An 18,331-nucleotide genomic window follows, 5' to 3' on the forward strand; every position below is an offset into this window, starting at 1 on the left:
GTGTTAGCTATTCAGAACCCAGAATCGAAAGTTTAAATAAAAACAAATCAAACAACCCAATACACAAGTCAGTTAAAGCACTACTGGTAACGAACAGGCCAGACCAACACCCAGGCCTAGGAACCAAGAAAGTGGAAGTTAGGGGACCAAGCTCTCTGTTATTCATTACTTCCCGAGCAGGTGTCTCTAGGAATTAAGTTTAGCATAACAACTTTATTGAGTGAAGGATCCAAGAAAAAGATACATTCAGACTTGTAATGAACATAAAACCCTAATGAAGCTGCTACCTTGTCAATCAGGTGTAGGCTGACACAGCCAAAAATAACAACAGTTCCAGTAGAGCAAAGAGCACACACCTACTGTATCAACTCCTGAAGATGTCAAAAAAATCCTCTGTGTTTAGAGTGGGCGAACAGCAAACAAAAACTTGAACAGGCTTCCTTTGCTCTCATGTATTTCTGAACAACCAGGTAAGAGTAAGACTGGTAGAGTCAGTTGCTTGTGAACCAAGACAGTCAGTCTCACCTGCCCCCAAAAAGCCAGCACCAAAAAGCAATGAAACAACAACGCAAACTACCTTCCCTCAGTACTACAGGCTTTGCAAGTACGTATTCTCATGCTGCTACTGCATGCAATTCTGCAAATCTGATATTGACAACAATATTTAGAGTATCAAGCTTCGTTAACCAAGGTGCAACACAACGAAAAGGCACAGCAAGCAGCAATGCTGTGCTGGTGGAACTCCCTACATCAAATGTCAGGGAAGGCAACAAATTACGAGATTTTATGCTTTAGACTGGTTCGATATTTACGAACATCCCAGAATTTGAGATCAGCAGTTCAACTAGCCTTAGTTGTATTTCTTACTGTGCATTTATAATCTTGGCTTTATTTCATGTCACTTGCATTGTACACAGGCAAGGTGTCCATATTGTGCTACATTACCTCATTTTTACTGAGCATACTTGCTCTTGTGTCTGTGGGCAATTAACTCCATTTGCAACAAACAGAAGTTTCAGCAACCAGTTTAAACTCCTCATCAGACTTTTGGCATGGGTCGCAAAAAGCCTGCCAGCAAACTATGGCCACAAGCAGCAGCTGTTTTCACCAGAGAAACACATTCTTCAGCGAGATCCCTCTCCTACTACACCGTCAATGTAGCCAATATACAGCAGCTTTTCAGCCACCTCTCCAGGGTAGTTCTCTCACAGGAGAGGGCATACCCTGTAAGACGTGTACCAGTGGCATGCATTGACTGCAGGAATGACTCCAAAATACGCAGTGCGGCAATCTGCTCAAGAACTTGGTATAGGTTTATTTCATATAAGAGACCACTTTGTCCTCTCTGGCCAAGCAAGCAAGACATGGAATAAAAAGGGCAGGAGCAATTGCTGCCATGCATACACAGCAGCTGACTGAAGAGAAGCTGGGTGTTTTTCAACTTTTCTAAGCCTTTTTCTTCTGGAAAATAAATCAAAGATCAAACTGCTGCCTCTGAAGACAGTCTATTTTCTTACCCCACATGCTCTACTGTTGTCTCTCAGGCCTCCCCCTAAGCAAACTCGCCTGGATTACCAAAGAGAGGGACAGACAGACTAATTGCTCTGATCAGGAAATAAAACTGTTAAGGCTGGGGCCACAATTTGCAGAGCACAAATATTTCCTTACTTGCATGCACATATTTAAAAAATACTGCCAAACTGAGTTACGATCGATTGCAGTTCTCCACATGACAGGAACACTTAGTTAAGTTAACCTAATTTTGCTGATTTGTTTTTCCTCTTTATATCTTCTCTTTGCCCCCTATATTATTCTAGTTTGTGCATTAATCCCATATAGAATCTCTCTCATTGCACCACCCAGACACCCATATTTGCCTGAAAGTTTCATTCTGTCTCAACTGGAGTCTTTCTCTTGGGACCACACAGTCTGTTATACTGCAGTTTATTACCTTCAAAAAGAGACAAAAGACACCTCATGACTTAAATGGTCCATTGACGTTCTGTTGTAACCTTTATTTAAACAGCCAATTTGGCTAAGATGGCCTAAACAGACAGGGAACAAATAAGAATTCAGTGTAAGACAACAACAAAACAAAAATTCCATCCCAGATCATGGTAAGAGCTCCAAGTAGCACTTCTGCCTTACATGGGAGTGTTTTAATTGTGCAGCTGGAAATTAAAATTCTATAAACTGGCATTTTTATTAGAATAGCAGCCCCCTTTATCACAGTTGGGCACTGTTTATCGAAGAGCTTACCACATGACCAAGTCAGCAAAAGCACAGGAAAAGCATAAAACTGAAGCACAGAGCAAGTCACTTGCCTAATGGTGCAGGCGAGCCCGTGGCAGGGCCAAGAACCAAACACAAGCTTCCTTACGTATCAGTGCATTGCCTAAGCAATGATGACAATGAACACTTGTGCAGAACTACTTCCCTCAGCACCGGGTGGACAACAGCTATCACACATTGTACCAAAAATTGTATGAACAAATACAACCTTGTAATTAATCTGCCAGAAAGCTAACACTGACTAACAAGCAGCCAGTGCCCAGCCTGGATCTCCTCCAGCCTTTGTAGCTGTCAATCTTAGAGTCTTTGTTTGAGTTTCCCCATGAGATGACCTTTCCAAAATTCAACTCTTCTGAAGACCAGGACATTCAGTTACCCACAATATCATTACATGGGACAGGTCTCAAATCACAGGGAAAAAAAAAATAATCAAAAAGTGTCTTCCAATAAAAGACAGTAATACCTTAATTTTCTGGTGGATATGCCTCAGTGAATCTGCTGTACCCATGTCCATGTTGTCACTGATGCACACAAAATCCAGCTTCATTTTTGTGTCCAAGTTTAACATCTTTTGGATTTCCTTCCTTGTAATCACAATGACCTCTAGGACAGAGGAAAGTGGGATGAAATTACGCAAAAAAATACACCATCTTAATCACAAACACAATACATTCACTTTTTATTTAGAAAGTCATCAGTGGCATGAAAGCATATTTTCCAAAATTAACAATGTGAGAACAGAAGGTCTGCAAAGACAAGACTGAGAAAACAAAACAGCATGAAACCTTTTTGCCCTGGCCACAAGAACTGGAAGGAAAAGCAGGAGTCAAACCCTGAAATTAAAATATCTCACCCTGCAAAAAACCCAACACCATAACATTGTTCACCACGTGCAATTTTAACAGAGAAGTGTGGGAAATAACACAGCCCTCAGCCTAGGAAGCTCCTGTGGTAAGATGAAAACATGCTAATAATAAACCTGTATCAATCAAAACTGAACTCATCCCAAAAAAAGAGGAAGGAAATGTAAAGAAGAGAATCATGTAGCAGTTTGGTACCAGAGATATGGGAGGGCTCCCCTCCCACTCCCATACTGGATGCCAACTTGGATTCAAAACAAGCTGAAGAAACCAGAGAAAGAGATTCAAAGCACATCTTAAATTGGGGAAAGTGACCAATGGAGAAGGAAGTGGTGTCAGGTGGAAGTCATAAGCCCACACTTCAGCATAAACCTGGTGAGCTGGCCAAACGCCTCTTAATATTTATTAGTAGAGATGAAGCATTTGCAGTTGGAACAGAAGGAACGCAGTGAGTCAGACTGTGGAACACCTACTTACTCATATGAGTAAGTATAAGGAACTAAAGCCTCATCTAATACTTACAATTAGGATCCAGGAAGAGAATTCATGCCGCTGAAGTATTAACACAGAAACATACAGATTGATCAGGGGGCAGAAGCAATACAGGGGTACAAGAAAGTGGCATCTTCCTTACTAAAGTTGCATATACAACCCTGTACATCCAAATTTTCATAGGGGGCAGATGAGCTGAAGAGCTGCGTGTGAGAAACTATAAAGATCTGACCATAGCACCATCTACTAGTGGTCAAGAGCATAAAGTGGAAATTATTATTTCTGAATAGTTATAAAGAGCCAAACAATGCACAAGACTGGTCATAGACAAGCTTTTAGCTACACCTATATCCACATCACAGAATAAAAGCATGATCCTAGCAAAAAAAGATGGGAGAACAGTCAAAGAAAGTAGACATTCAGAAAGCAGACTTCAGCTAACAACAGGCAAAAAGCAATTCCAAGGGAAAAAAAGTTCTTAAGGATTTCTTCATTAAACAAAATAAAGGCAAAGTCATAAGTTTGCTCTTTCTTTTGTTCCTTCACACTGAAACAGTAAGAGGTTGACATGGATAACCATGAGCTAATCTCTACAGAAAAAATAAGTAGTCAGGAAAAAGGCCATATTTTTAAGATGCAGTATAGAATAATCACACAGGAGAAAGAAAAACAGAGAAGACGACAGACAAAGGACAAATACAAACATGAAAAAACAGAGCCAAGAGAGGTGTCAGAAAAAAAGCTTTGTAAGTAGCAGGTGGAACACTATGGAAAAGTTTGGTTCACCACTCAAAAGGTAAACAAAAACCTAATCCCATAAAATACTAAAGAACCTCACCATGTACTAAATACCACTTTAGCCCTCCCATGAAACAAGGCCCACAGGTGAGCACTACAGGTTTGCCACTTCCCCCACCCTGTTCTGTCCAAAACCCAGCACCTGGCTCCACGCTGCGATGACAAGGCCTATATGCCTCAGACAGAGCAAGTAACCCAAACTTCAGGCCAGCCTGAAACAACAAACCAAGAGATGCGACACGCTTCTCACACTGCTCTCATTAATGATTCAGAGAAACAAATGAATGAAGGACTCCCAGTTAACAACAGTGGGAAAGACATCAAAGTTGGGAAAAGCACTGATGAGGGGAGAAGAGGTGGAAGGGGTCGCTGGCACCACAGACTAGAGTTAAGGACAAGATGTGACATGGCAAACAGCCACAGGTCCAGTTCAGAGGCGTCCACCCCCATCAACAGGGCACCTGCGACAAGGCATTAGAACAAGATGGGGCGACAAACAGGAGTGATGCAGGTGCCCACGGGAAGCCCGCAGAGGCCAGGATGAGCGTGTCGTCCCCACTCCCGCCCAGGACACCGCCGGGCCTCACCTTCGAAGCCGGCGCGTTCCAGGAGGTTCAGCGGGTACCAGAGCAGGGGCCGGTTACCCACCGAGAGCAGCGGCTTCGGGATGCTGGAGGTCAGGTCCGTCATACGGGAACCTCCTCCCGCTGCCATCACCACGGCCTGGAACTCCATGCTGCAAAGGGAGCACAGGGGCAAGGCCTCACTCAACCACGGCAGAACCGGGCAGGCCCGGGCCAGGCCGAGCCGAGCCGGGCTAAGACCGGCTCAGCTCAGCTTGGCCCAACTTCAGCTGCCAGCGCTTCTCAGAGGCGTGAGCCGGCTCCCCGCCTCCCCCGCGCCCCGCGCAGCCCGTGGGGAGGCGCCGGGTCCCCCCGCCTCGCCGTTACCTCCGCTCTGGCGGCCACCGGCTCCCAGCGCCTCACTGACAGGACGGCAATGGCGGCGCCGGCGCGCAGCACGCATGCGCGCGGAGAACCGAGTGAGTCGATCGCGGACCGCGGCGGCAGAGCGCCGATACGCTCGATACCCCTCTTCGCCTCGCTGCGACCGGCTCCTCCCGGCCAGTGCAGCGAGAGGAACGCCGAGGGAAGGATCCCGGGCTGCAGAGCGCCGAGTCATGGATCCCTGCCCGGCCGCGGGAGGGGCTCGGCGGCACAGCGCCCCCAGGCGGCCGGAGGAGGCGCTGCAGGCAGGGGGTGCTGGGCGCTGCAGACGGGGTGCGGGGCGCAGAGTGCAGGGTATGGGGTGCATTTGGGGCAGTTTGCGGGGTGCATGGCGGGGGGGCAGTTTGCAGCCATGCTTCCCATGCACAGCATGTCCACGGAGGGCACAGCACCCACAGTCCCTGTGCGCATGCCCTGCTTGCCACTCTGCAGCACCCCATGCTGCCGCGGCACCCAGCAGAGAGCTCCGTGCTGGCCCGCCCAGCTGCAGCACTAGCCACATATGCTCCAGTCCCAGCCCTTGAGAAGCACAGACACAAACAGAACCTGGGGTAGGATGGCAGGATCCGGCCCTGCAGATTTATTGAATCCAGGGTCCCTGGGGTGGGCAGCTCCCGTGGCACGAGGCACCTAGGGGTCTCATTCATCCCAGGGGTTCTTGTCGGTGTCGATGGACACACAGTTGTACACGGCGAACCGCAGCAGCTCCTCGCAGACTTTGGCCCTGGTGTGGGGACACAGGTGTGACGGGCACCGAGAGCTACACCCTTCCCTCCCCATGCCCACCTGGATGTCCCCTGGGGCAGGACCTGGGGACACTGGGAGGGGACCCCGAGGGTGGCCCCAGCGAAGGGGGAACATCCCTGTCCCATCCCCAGCTCAACTCACGAGGAATAGTTGGGCAAGAAGAAGGTGCAGGAGCATGTGGAGGCCTGTGGCATCAGGTCCAATGCGTCCAAGCTTGGGAAAAAGGAGAGCGAGTCAGACCGCGGCACCACACAGGGACCCCAGCCCGGGCAGGACGGACTCACTTTGTCCTTTCAGGGAAGACAGTGATCTGAACCGGGAGGCGGCTCCGGCCAGTGACGAACTTGAGGAAGCAGCTGAGATCCTCTGAGGGGAAGGACAGGGCTCAGGGACAGGGACAAGACCATCCCAGTCACTGCTGTCATGGCAAGGTCTGCCCTTGCAGAAGCAGCCTGGGAGCACAGGGCAAAGCTAAGGGATGCTCTCAGTATCCCAGGAAGGGTCAGGCAGGATGACCCCAGCTGAATCCCAGGGAAGCACTGGTGAACATCACCGGGGTGCAGGGCAGTGGGTACCCTGTCCCTTGGCCCACCCCACTGCACATGAAGAGTAGGGAAAGGCTTGGGGCTGCTCACCACTGGTGAAGTTGTTGAGTGCCTCCAAGAAGGTCTGGACACGGGTGTCATTGGAGGGAAAGTCCTCAAACGTGACTGCAATGAGGAACACACAAAAGCTTAGACCTTCCCAGCAAAGCAAATTAACATGGGACACATCCCTCCTGCCCTTCTGTGAGAGCTCAGAGCTGAGGCAGGAGAGGAGGAGACCCTCTACTCTCCATGAACTCCTGCAAATGCTCAGAACCCCTAGAGGGGCCAGCACCCTGCACAAAGGTGGGTGGAGAAATGGGGATCCTAGTTTGCAGGGTGCCCACTCACCTCTGCCCACAGAGGCTGAGGACCAGAGAGACCAGAGTGGGAACCAGTGGGGTTTGCAGCTGAACCTAAAGCATCCCTATCCAGGGTCCCTCTGGCTTATGCACCCCCAGGCTCCTGGGCACCCCACAACCAGGACTCAGTATGGGGCAGAATGTATGCGCAGAATGAGCATCATCAAGGGCACCTCCTGCCCACGCCGGGGGCTGGGGGCAGCTTTGGGCTGGTCCCGGCACTTACTGAACTTGCGCAGTTCGGCCGCTGTGATCTCGGGGTCCCCACAGATCTTCTTCTCCAGCTGCTGCCAGGTGAGCAGGTCTAGTACAGGCTGCGGCACCACTTGGAGCAGCCCAGCACGTATGGCTGCAATCTGGGCAGGGGACAGCAGGGGTCCCACATCACTGCGGTGGCTCTGAGCCCAGGGCAGCCAGCCAGGGAACTGAGGACAGGGACTGCGGGACCCTAAAGGGGATCCCTAGGGCTCATGGACATCCTGGGCAGAGGATGCATGGAGGAACGGCCTAGCTGGAGCTGGTATTTGGGACACGTTTTTGCAGCCACCAATGCCACAGATACTAGGAGGGCTTGCCACAGGAGCCGAGTCCCCTTGGAAGCAGTGCAGTTACCTGCTCCTTGCTCTCCTCCAGCCGAGCCCTCTGCACCAGGCGGATGAACTCCTTGCGGTCCTCGTAGCGCACAACGGTGCTGCTGCCATTGGGGATCAGCTCCACTGTGCGCTGGTCGCTCAGCACCGTTGTGTAGGTCAGTTCTCTGCCGAACATGAACTCAAAGGCTTCCCTGTCCGACCCCTCCAGCAACTCCAGCAGCTTCACCTGTAAACCCAACAGGCAAAAGCCATCACGGCGGAGCTGGAGCAGCCACGGGAGAGCACAGCACAGCCCTGCCGGCCCCTGGCCACACTCACCAGCTCTGAGTCCACAGCAGCAAAGTCCTTGCTCCAGGTGACCTCCTCCCCTGCCAGCTGCTTCCACACCAGCGCTGGCAGAGACAGGACCTGCCGAAGGGAGCGGAGATGCGTGTCCTCCCCGTGCCTCTCCTTCACCCAAGAGCAGCTTCTCTGCCCGACACACGGTGGCTCCTGCTGAGCCCCATCACTGGCCAGGAAGGCTCTGCCAAGCTCACCAGAAGCTCCTTGCTCCTCAGGGCTGCTCCCATCAGCTGCCCGATCCACTCGTATTTGGGGAAGTCCTTGCAGGAGGGGTTGGGGACATACATGCCCCTGGTGTCACTGCTGCTGTTACCCTGCAAGACAGAGGCTTAGGACTCATGGCCACAGGTGGTCACTCCATGCAGCCTTCCTCTCCATCACCCTTCGGCCTGCCTCTCCCGTCCTTTACACCCCTCCAGAGGACCTTCACCACCTAGGTACAAGCACAGCCTTCCCAGCCAATAGTCCTGCAAGCGTTAAGATAGGACTAACACCCAAAAAGCCCCCAGGCTCTGCTGTATGCCCCCATAGAGCTGTGACAGGCACACAGTGGGGTGCCAAACCTGGTTGGATGTGCGCACGAAGAAGGGCAGGGGCACGGAAACATTGTCCAAGCTGGGACACAGCTCCTCCGATATGTCTGACAGGCTGTCCCGAAAACCACCACCTGCAATGGTGGCAGAGGCTGGTTAATACCTGACATGTCTGGGGTCAGATGCTGAGCTGCAGGATCCAGCCAAGCCACTCTGTGGGGTAGGAGCAGCGCTGGAGGCACAGAAGAGATGCAGAGATCACCCCAAGTGTGCAGAGCAGGATTGCCTCCTACAGAGCAGCTGGGACAGCATCTGCACCCCACTGCAGCAGGCAGTGAGCTGCACCCCAACACAAGAAAGCCCAGGGGAGAAGCCTGGGGCAGAAGGGGAGCGCTCTCACCATTGTCCATGATCCCCTCGGTGACAAAATCACACTCCCACCACTGGTTGTAGCTCAGGGGCCACCTGCAAGGAAGCGATAGCCCCATATACATACATCCTTCCTCCAAGAGAGCCAGCAGCACCTGGCGTGCCCTGGCAACCCACTCCAGGGAGGTGACACCCCACAAATGTGATGCTAAAGACCTACCTGTAGTCCAGGAGCTGATTGTTCTTGGAAGATCTGAGGCCTTCGTACAGCTGGAGAGGAGCAGAGCAGAAAGCGGATAAGACGCAGCGGGGGCAAGCGATGCTGCCTTGGCAGGTACCCGGCGCGGGGCACGGTGTGGCCGTACCTGGGTGAACACGGTGTTCCTGCAGCTGGGGTCCAGCGCCGGGTTGGCGCGGTGCTCCCGGGCCAGGTGCCGGTTGATGCACAACTTCGGAGGGGCGTTAGGGGGGGTGGTCTCCGAGGACTGGAGACAGTGGGCAATGAGGGCTGGACTCTGCTTGGACAGCAGCAGGAACGGCTTCATGCTCTAGCAAGGGATAAGCAGACATGATCAGAGGCCTGATCCTGCTACCATGTGCCCAGTTTCCCCTTCCCCAAGCACAGCCCCCGGCATCACGGGATGCTCAGCTCCTCCAGCTCTCTGGCAATGCCCAGCTCAGCAGCTCTCAGCATGAGCCCTGGGCTGGTCTGTCCCCATCAGTTCAAAGGGGACATGCCACATGCCCTGGGATAACCAGCCTAGCCTGTGACAAGATGCTCCTACTGACACCATCCCAGGTGATACTGGCAAACACTCACCCTGAATGCACTGAAGGTGCTGAAGCTCTCCTCAGGGAAGGGGATCACATAACACAGGACACTGTCCAGGAGCTGGACAAACCTGGAGAAAGGAGAGGAGCAGAGTGAGGATGCAAGGGGGTTGATGGACATGCAAAACTCAATACACTCATAGCATTTCACTGCAGACAGCCCCAGGCACACATCGAGCCTGGGCACCATGTTCCCTGCTCATGGGTCTCCTCCAGGCCATGGAGAGACACCTGCACACTAAGGGGAGCACCCAACCAGCACCCTCTGACCAAGCTCTTTATTTTGTTACCCCCAAGAAAAAGCTGCAAACAAGGGCAGCTCAGCCCACACCACAGCACTGCGGCTGAATTGCCACCCAGGGCTGCAAGCAGTGGGGGACTCCACATCATGCAGGTCACTCTTTCCCCATGCTCCCCAGACATTGGAAGCAGCCGTGTTCGGATGGGGAGCAGCAAGCCCAAGTCCCTGCTGTGCACAGGAAAAGCACTGGCAGACTTCAGGCAAGACACGTGCAACCCCCTGATAGAGGCCAGGGCACGGTACTTCCCAGGGCCTGAGCTTGCTGCAGGGACAGTGCCACCCCCATGCTGTACCTCTGAATGACCACAGCCCGCCAGTACAACACGTTGGCATCCACCCCTTCCAGGAGCGGGTAGCGCACCAGCCGGGCTGGCTGGAACATGTCGGCATTGAGGATCAGGTCCCACTCCCAGAAGGACTTGATTTTAATCCCTCGCAGGCGGACGTTGCACCCTTGGTCTGCCAAGAAAGGACAGAGATGCTGCGTGCATGGTGGCTGCTGTGTGGTTGGCACAGCTCAGATGATGCAATTGGGAGACAAGGAGTACCCAGTGCCTGCAGCATCCCAAACAGAATCATAGAATCACAGAATCAATTTGATGGTCTTGAGAATGTCTTCCAACCAAGTCCAACCACTAACCTAACTCTAGCACTAAACCACATCCCTAAGAATCTCATTTATACATGTTTTAAACCCCTCCAGGATGGTGACTCAACCACTTCCCTGAGCAGCCCGTTCCAATGCCTGACAACCTTTTGTGGGAAAAAAATGTTCCTAATATCCAATCTAAACCTCACCTGGCACAAGGTGAGGCCAATTTCCTCTTGTCCTATTGCTTGTTGGGAGAAGAGACCAACACCCTCCATGCTACAACCTCCTTTCAGGTAGCTGTAGAGAGCAATAAGGTCTCCCCTCAGCCTCCTTTTCTCCAAGCTAAACAGATCATGTTTGAATCAGGCTCATGTGACAGCTTTTCTTCCAACAGACCCCAAAAAGCAGCCAGTGCATCAGGAAAAGCCACAGGTGCTGGTAACGGCTCCAGCTTTAGGGCTGAGCTGGCAGTCCCGGTCCCTCAGCACCGGCTCACCTTGGCACTCCAGGATGCGGATCTCCAGCACCGGGAGGTGAATAGTCATGTCACGGAGGATGCAGACATCATCGAATCTGTTCCTGCACACAGCATGGAGGGAGATGGCAGAGCCGTGAGGCACAGACGCCAGTGAGATAGCCACCGAGGTGCAGGCCACTATGGCCCCCCAGCCATGACCTGTGGCGAAAGCCCCCCCACCTCACCAGGACTGTGGCAGGAGGGGAGCAAGCAGAGAGGAGAGGCTGCCAGGAGGACAGAGACATCCCTGAAACAGGTGGAAGCCGCATCCAAAGAGACAGAAAAGAGCATAAATTAAAAGCAGAACAGAAAAGCGAGATGGCCAAAAGCACAGCACTGTTCCTGGTGGGTCCCGGCACACCTCGCACTGGCAGAACCATCCTTCAAGCCGAGCTGACCACACAAGGTTGATGTGTTTTGAAAGAAACAGGAATTTGTAGAGATTTTTAGAGATTTGTAGAGATGATTTGGTAAGTGATCCACTTGTATTTCCAAAGCCTTTGGCAAGGTCACACCGAAGACCTATGGAGAAAAACCACTGCGACTGCCCAGATGCAGAGAGGAGTTGGCTCCTGCCAACAGGAAAGTGGCCTCAGTGGTCTTGCAGGTGCTTCTTTAAAGACAAATCTCACTGCTCAGCCAAAAAAAAATGCAAACAGGCAAGTTTTGGGGAAGGAGGAGGAGATCTTGGCACCCCTCTGTAAACAGCTGCCTGTCTTGAGAAGGATGCTGCAGAGCCAGAGCCAAGACACGGAGCTGAAGCACCCCAGGACTTCTCAGCTACAGCACAGCAGAGATGCTCAGAAAGGAGACGGCAGCAATGTGTGCTCCTAGAGCCGAGGAGGAGAAGGATGAAAGACCCCAAAAGTCACCAGGCAGAAGGAAGTCCAGCTGCTGCAGCACAGGTGAGGAGCAGAAGTGAAGATGAAGGTGCCTGGCTGGCATGTGGAGGCAGGGGCCACCATACCTGCAGGAACAGATGTAACCTGCATCCAGTGACCCGTGGGAAGCCACTGTCACCACTGAGTCACTCAAGACTGACCCCAGCCCTTTCCTCAGCATCTGTCAGGATGCAGAGAGAACTTGTCTGTTTAACTCAAGCCGGGCCCAGGCTGCTTCTCACTCATTACTCACTCACTAATATGGACGGTTCTCAGGTGCTCCAGCCTGTTTGGTGTCCCGCCATACACAGCAACCTGCCTGGGCATGAAGGAGGTCAACTGCCCATCCAGCATCAGCCACAGCTTCCTGGGGACGAGAAGAGCCTTTTTGTCCTGCTCTCAGCTGAGATAATTTTCTTTCTAGTAGCTGTGGTTTGGATTTATTGTGTGAAGAATGCTGATAATACACTGATGTTTTGGTTGTTGTTAGGTAGTCAAGGACTTTTCAGCTTCCCATGGCCTACCAGGTGCACAAGAAGCTGGGAGGCAGGAAAACCAGGACAGCTGACCCAAGCTGGCCAAAGGGGTATCCCTTACCATGACCTCACACTCAGTATATAAACTGGAATTGGCCAAGGGGCAAATACTACCGCCCGGGAACAAATGGGCCATCAGTGTCATGAGCAGTGAGCAATTAATTGCATTGTTCATTGCTTGTTCTGTATATTCCGTACATTCTCTATATTCTGTTGTATATTCTGTATATTATTTCTCTTTTTTCCTCTTCCTTTGCTGTCTATTAAACTGTTCTCATCTTGACCCATAAGTGTTGGGGTTTTTTTTCCTTTCTGATTTTCTTCCCCATCCCACTTGGGCACAGGAATGAGCAAGTGGCTGCATGGTCCTAGTTGCAAGCTGAGGTTAAACCAGACAGTTGTCTTCCCTTTCTGAGCTGCCTGGGCATGGAGATGCCCCTGAAGATGTCCTATGGCTGAGGGCAGGGCTACACCCTTGTAGGGGTACATCTGGCAGCAGCTGTCCCACACTGTGACCCCAAGCCCTCAGCTACAGCCCAGAAAAAGCTGCTTTCAAGAGGAAGATGGTGCTTTGCCCCACACCCTGCCTGTCCTTGGCACAGCTGCCGATGAGAGGGGACACCCCAAGGTCTCACTTGATGATGGTGCCTTTCTTCATGTTGAGCCGCACCCAGTGCCGCCCTGGAAGGCCATGGCTCTGCCAGAAGGTCTCTGTCTGGTTGTCAGTCAGATGGGCTGCACTGAATTCCTCCTGCAAAAGTGCAGTGAGTGGAGGGAGGGAGCTGAGCATCCTTGGGCACACCATGGCCACCCCCAGGATGGGTCCCATGGCACCAGAGGAAGTCAAGACTGGGCCAGTCCCTCAGTTCACTGCAGGTGGATGGTGGTTGCCGCCAGGGGTGGCCCCAGACCGCTGCTAGAGCAGTGAAATGTCATCACCGTCCCCTGCCCCTCAGACAGCCACTGCTGGCTGCTCCTCCCTGCAGCTGCAACGATGCTCAGGTGTCTCATGCTGATTTTAAGCCATGGAGGATCCCCACTACGCACCACCTGTGAGGAGACCTCGACGCTGATGAGGTGGTCCTTGATGCAGTCCTCACACTGCAGCTTCCTCTCACTGTGATCATACAGGAACCGCCCCAGCTCCATGTCGTGCTCATAGCTCCAGCACGGGGGCACGGACCTGAATGGGGGGTCCATGTTAACAGGACAGGGACACCAAGCTGCACCCCAAACCTGCCCACCAGTACTGTGCAGGTGCCCCAGCTCAGATCAGCCACCGCATCTCATGGTCACCACATTGGGATGGCACCAGGCAGCTGTCCCTGCTGCAGGCTAATGGTTCAGCTGTATCTCACCACCACAACAATGGGTATTTATGGCCACCCCAGCCCAGTAGAAATAGCACCATGTGGTTGCTCCAGTGCTCCACAGAGCAAAGGCCATCTTTGCTTGAGCAGCATCAAATGGTGTTAGTGTAAAAGGCACCTTATGGCACCCATTCTACCCACTCCTGACCTTGAAGCCAACCCTGACCACACAGGCAGGCCCAGGCCTTGTCCATCTGCCCCTCAGGGTGCTGCAATACTGCTCTAGGAGACACATTCATACCGTAACTTCTGCATCGCAGCCTCATCCTGCTCTACGAGTCTGCGCTTCTCTCCCAGGCGTAGGGAGTATGTCAGGTCCACCACTTGTTCCCAGCTGGAGCAGCACCGGTGGAGGAGACACATAAGGAAAAATATGGGTCAGTGCTCGGCATGCTCAACCATTACTGCCTTAGCCTGGAGTGGAGGCAGCAGCAGTAGGGACCAAGGATGGCACCCAGGAGCTGCAGAAACAGCTGCAGGAGGGATGAGATCATCTCTGCACCTGGGTGTAGGCTGGGGCAGAGCACGGGAATCCAGCCCTGCACATGGCCTTCCATCATGAAAATCAAATACGAGCTCTCTCATCACTACATTACCTCTATGACATCGCTCAGCCCAGATGCAATTGCATTAGAAACCCCTTGGCATCATCTTTACCCTCCACAGATGTTGTCACAAGCAAGCAGGATTAGCCTAGGAGGGGGCAGCCCCCTGCCTGCAGGTGGCTCGGCAGGGATGTGTCCCGCCTGCACTGAGGAAGTGAGGGGGACGGTGCTGGATGTACCCAAGGGATTTGGGATGGTCGGGTCACACGTCTTCTGTAAGTTCCAAACACAGGCACCTCCAGTGCCCACAGCCCAGTCCCTGTCTGGGGTGCAGCGGGCTGGGGCTTTACCTGACTGCAGGTTTATAATCAACCCCGAGTGTCTGGTGCTGCCACTGGATCTTCTCCATGGACTCAACCGGGACCAACTTGTCTCCTCCCTCTCCAAACCTCTGTGCCAGGAGCCAGCCCTCAGCCAGGTCATGGCAGCTCGTGTACGCCTCCAGCTGCTCCTGAAAGCACATCTCGCTTTACTACCGCTGTCCCCTCGCGGTTCCCGGCTGCGCGGAGGAGCCACATCCCGCCGTTACCTTGCTGAGCTTGACCCAGAGCCCGGCGCCGTTGCAGTACTCCTCGCCGGTGGCGCGGAGGCAGCCGCCCTTCCGCACCTCGATGGTGGCCCGGGCCGCCCGCTTGCCGCCCCGCGCCGGCCCCGGGCTGTCCCACACGCTGAGCAGGCTGCGGGCGGCGGCGCTGGCGGCGGCGGGGTCCTTGCAGATCTTGTACTGCACCTCCCGCGGCACGTAGCAGAGCGCGGCGGGCAGCGCCTGGGCGCGGCGGAAGCACTCGCTGCACTGCAGCAGGAACCGCAGCCGGCCCAGCACCTGGTGCGGCGCCTCCCCGCCCGCACGCATCGCGCACCGCGCACCGGCTCCGCGCCGCCCCGGCAGTGCCGCTCCGCTGCGCCCCGGGCTGTCCCGGCGCTGCGCTCCCGGTGCGCACCCCCGGCGGTGCCCGCCCCGGTGTGTCCGCGGTGCCCGTTCGCCTCCAGCGGTGCCACCGCACCCGCCTCCGGCCGCGCCCCGCCCGTCCCGGCCCTCCGGAGCTGCCCCGCCGAGAGCAGCCCCAGCTCCCGGGCTGCCGCTTCCTCCTCGGGCAGGCGTCGCTCTGCGCGGGTGCGGTGCTGCCATCACCTTCCTTGGCCAAGATGCAAATCTGTTATACCCACCCCGGTTCCCATCAGTATCTGACCCGGTTCACCTACATCCCCTCACCCTGCGGCTTAGGACTCTGCTCCCTCCTGGCCTCAAATGTCCTTGTCCCTGCCTGCAGAAAGGGGGGGGTCCCTGCAGGGGCTACAGGACCCAGGGCTACACCTCCAGCACGGCTAGGGAGAAGAGGGGAGTGGGCATCCTGCTAGGGTGCAAGCCAGCTCCTGGCTCACTGGGCGATGTATTCCTGTCCCAGGCAGGCTTGCAGTGGATGGGAACGCTCTGAGCACCGACAGGGGAGGATGACAGGCTACCCTGCCCAACAGCAGCTTTATCCCAGCCAGCCATGGCATCCTGGCTGCTGGAGTGAGGCCATGACACCCTAGAATACTGGCAGTGTGTCACCCCACATCATACCTGCCTGTCGCATACCATGGCAAGGCGGTGGCAGAGAGCAACTCAGCTCCACCCCACGCTACCTGAATTTCTCCATGTTGGGCACTAAGAGCTGCATTTAAGAAAGCAGAAAAACAAGCAGGCTGGCAGAGCTCAAAGGTCCCCACATCCCTCCTGGCAGGTCAGAGTCCAGCTCCATCCCCGCCTGCAAAGGCACAGCGCAAAGTGAGGTCTGACAGCTGTCACCCAGCAGCGTTATCTACCAACCAGGCGTGCCCATGCCTCACCACAGGGCTGGGACACCAGCCTCGCCAGGAGCAAAGTGCCCTGAACCACGGTGTGAGAGAAATACAAGTCACCCTATAAAACTGATTGCAGAGCTGCTGCAAAGGTTTGAGCCAGTTAATACTGTGAGCAACCTTCATGACAGTGCTTTGTGTGCAAAGGGTATCACAGAGCCACTGCGTCACCTCCAGTTCCCTCTCACAACACGTCTCCCCCACTGTTAACCAACAGAAGGATGCAGGAACCACAGCCAGACAAGACAAAGCATCAGGAAGGCCAAGAGTAGTTAGTTCAGTCACTTTATTTCAGATCCTATCTGAGGTAGGGACAGACAGATCCTGTCAAACTATTTATAGCTTGCCATATTAGTGAAATAACAAAATCTTTATCTGAAATTAGCCAACACAGTTGTTCCACCCAATTTTTTAATGCTTGTGGCACTTTTATAAGAGCACATGCACTTGAATTGTTTTCTTTATCGGTTAGTTAAATAACATGCTGTTTTTTCAGATGTTCCTCACTGTTTTCTATTTTATTCTTCCCATCTTCTGTCATCTGCTTTACTTCATGATACAGAATTTCTGGGAAGAACAAGAACAGCTACACTACACATGCTTTATCAATCACCCGAAGCTATTCTATGACAATTCAGCAAGCTGAAGTCAGGAGAGAGCGAGTGGTTACACAGAACCATCACGGCACCAGCCACTCCCCCAGCTCTTCCCTACCCACTCTGTAAAGCTGCAGCTCTGGCACACACAGATGCTTCCTCTCCTCAGCAGCACAGAGACACCAGCACCCTCCCCAGAACGACACTGGCTTGAAAATCAGCCTTAACTGACTTGAAAATGGTTGACAGGGTGGGGACATGCAGCCTCTGGTTCCCAGTGCCCAGGAGGGCTCCTTTGCCCCGGGGTTATGTGCAGCAGGAGTGCTGGGCAGGGACACTGGGCTTGTGTCTTGTCAAGCATAGTAGAAGACAGCTCCTACCCACAGCTTTAGAGATCAAAGGAGAAAGAACATGACCCAGCATTGGAATAATACCTAATTTGTGGCCCCGAGATCAGCCAGCGCTGATCCAGGCCGACTTTTTCCACAATTTGCTGGGCTGTCACAGTAGAAATTCAGTTTGCGATTGGCTTTAAAACACCACAGATGAGACAGAGCACTGAGCAGAGAGATCCAGGCAAGTTACCAGCTCTCTGTTCCCGGCTCACCTTTGCACAGCAAACTCAACAGCATGATCTGTGGGTTATCTTGGCGTTCCTTGCTCAGCAGCCACCTTTGTCCAGACCCTCTGCCTGTGATCTCAGCCGAGACCTCACTGCAGCAATGGACTCTTCCTGCAACTGGAAGGGCTTTCACAGGTCTCTACACCTGGTAGAGCAGCACAGCTCAATTCTGAGATAACTCCAGGATCTACAAAAAACCTCCTCCAGCAGATGGGACTTCACACCCACCAAGCTGAGCATGAAAGGCTTTGCTGCAGAGAAGGGCTGCCAGAAACAGCTTCCCTGCTCACCCTATACTCCTTCCACTCACCATGATGCTGGAGATGGTAGCAGATGCTCTCTCCTGGTCCTACATCCCTTTTAGTACAACCCCCCTCAGCAAGTCTGAGAATACAGCAGTTTCAAAGGAAACTGGTGAAGGGAAGGACTTCATTTACAACTGGAGGCCGTTTCTGGATGACAGACTCCTTCAACAGAGGAGAAAAAGGCAGGAAGCGTTAAGAGAAGATAAATCTTAACTCGCAGCATTAGCTCCACTCCAGTGAAGCCCAATACAGTGGCTCTTAGCAGTGGTGGTCCAACAGACCACACGGACTGAAGAGGGAGCTGGGGGTGTAAAAGCACACTGACATCTGGTTGCTCACAGTCGTCAGCAA

At 53.3% G+C, this 18,331-nt stretch overlaps 2 protein-coding genes across 7 annotated transcripts in view; both read right to left on the bottom strand.

Moving 5' to 3' along the window:
* EIF2B3 (eukaryotic translation initiation factor 2B subunit gamma) overlaps positions 1–5,474 on the bottom strand; it is a 101,237-nt gene extending 95,763 nt beyond the window's left edge. For all 6 annotated transcript variants that reach the window (XM_080348542.1, XM_080348545.1, XM_080348544.1 and 3 more), the window contains exons 1-3: positions 5,393–5,474; positions 5,030–5,178; positions 2,756–2,895 (exon numbers count right to left, since the gene is read on the bottom strand). In XM_080348542.1, coding sequence (XP_080204668.1) covers positions 2,756–2,895; positions 5,030–5,177 — 288 coding nt within the window. In that variant the 5' untranslated portion in view covers position 5,178; positions 5,393–5,474. The remainder of the gene's footprint in view (positions 1–2,755; positions 2,896–5,029; positions 5,179–5,392) is intronic.
* A 614-nt stretch (positions 5,475–6,088) lies between these two features.
* LOC308042767 (E3 ubiquitin-protein ligase HECTD3-like) lies at positions 6,089–15,465 on the bottom strand (the record flags this gene model as incomplete). Its single annotated transcript, XM_080348406.1, has 21 exons — positions 6,089–6,173; positions 6,338–6,409; positions 6,481–6,562; positions 6,832–6,906; positions 7,369–7,498; positions 7,755–7,961; positions 8,054–8,143; positions 8,272–8,391; positions 8,641–8,744; positions 9,011–9,075; positions 9,200–9,249; positions 9,345–9,527; positions 9,800–9,881; positions 10,405–10,570; positions 11,200–11,282; positions 12,355–12,468; positions 13,273–13,388; positions 13,685–13,820; positions 14,249–14,341; positions 14,903–15,063; positions 15,142–15,465. 21 exons carry the CDS (start codon positions 15,463–15,465, stop codon positions 6,089–6,091), a joined length of 2,538 nt encoding a protein of 845 aa, XP_080204532.1.
* Positions 15,466–18,331: the final 2,866 nt, after the last annotated feature.

This window comes from Nesoenas mayeri (assembly GCF_963082525.1).
Source record: "Nesoenas mayeri genome assembly, chromosome: 8".
In the NCBI taxonomy this organism is placed as follows: domain Eukaryota; kingdom Metazoa; phylum Chordata; class Aves; order Columbiformes; family Columbidae; genus Nesoenas; species Nesoenas mayeri.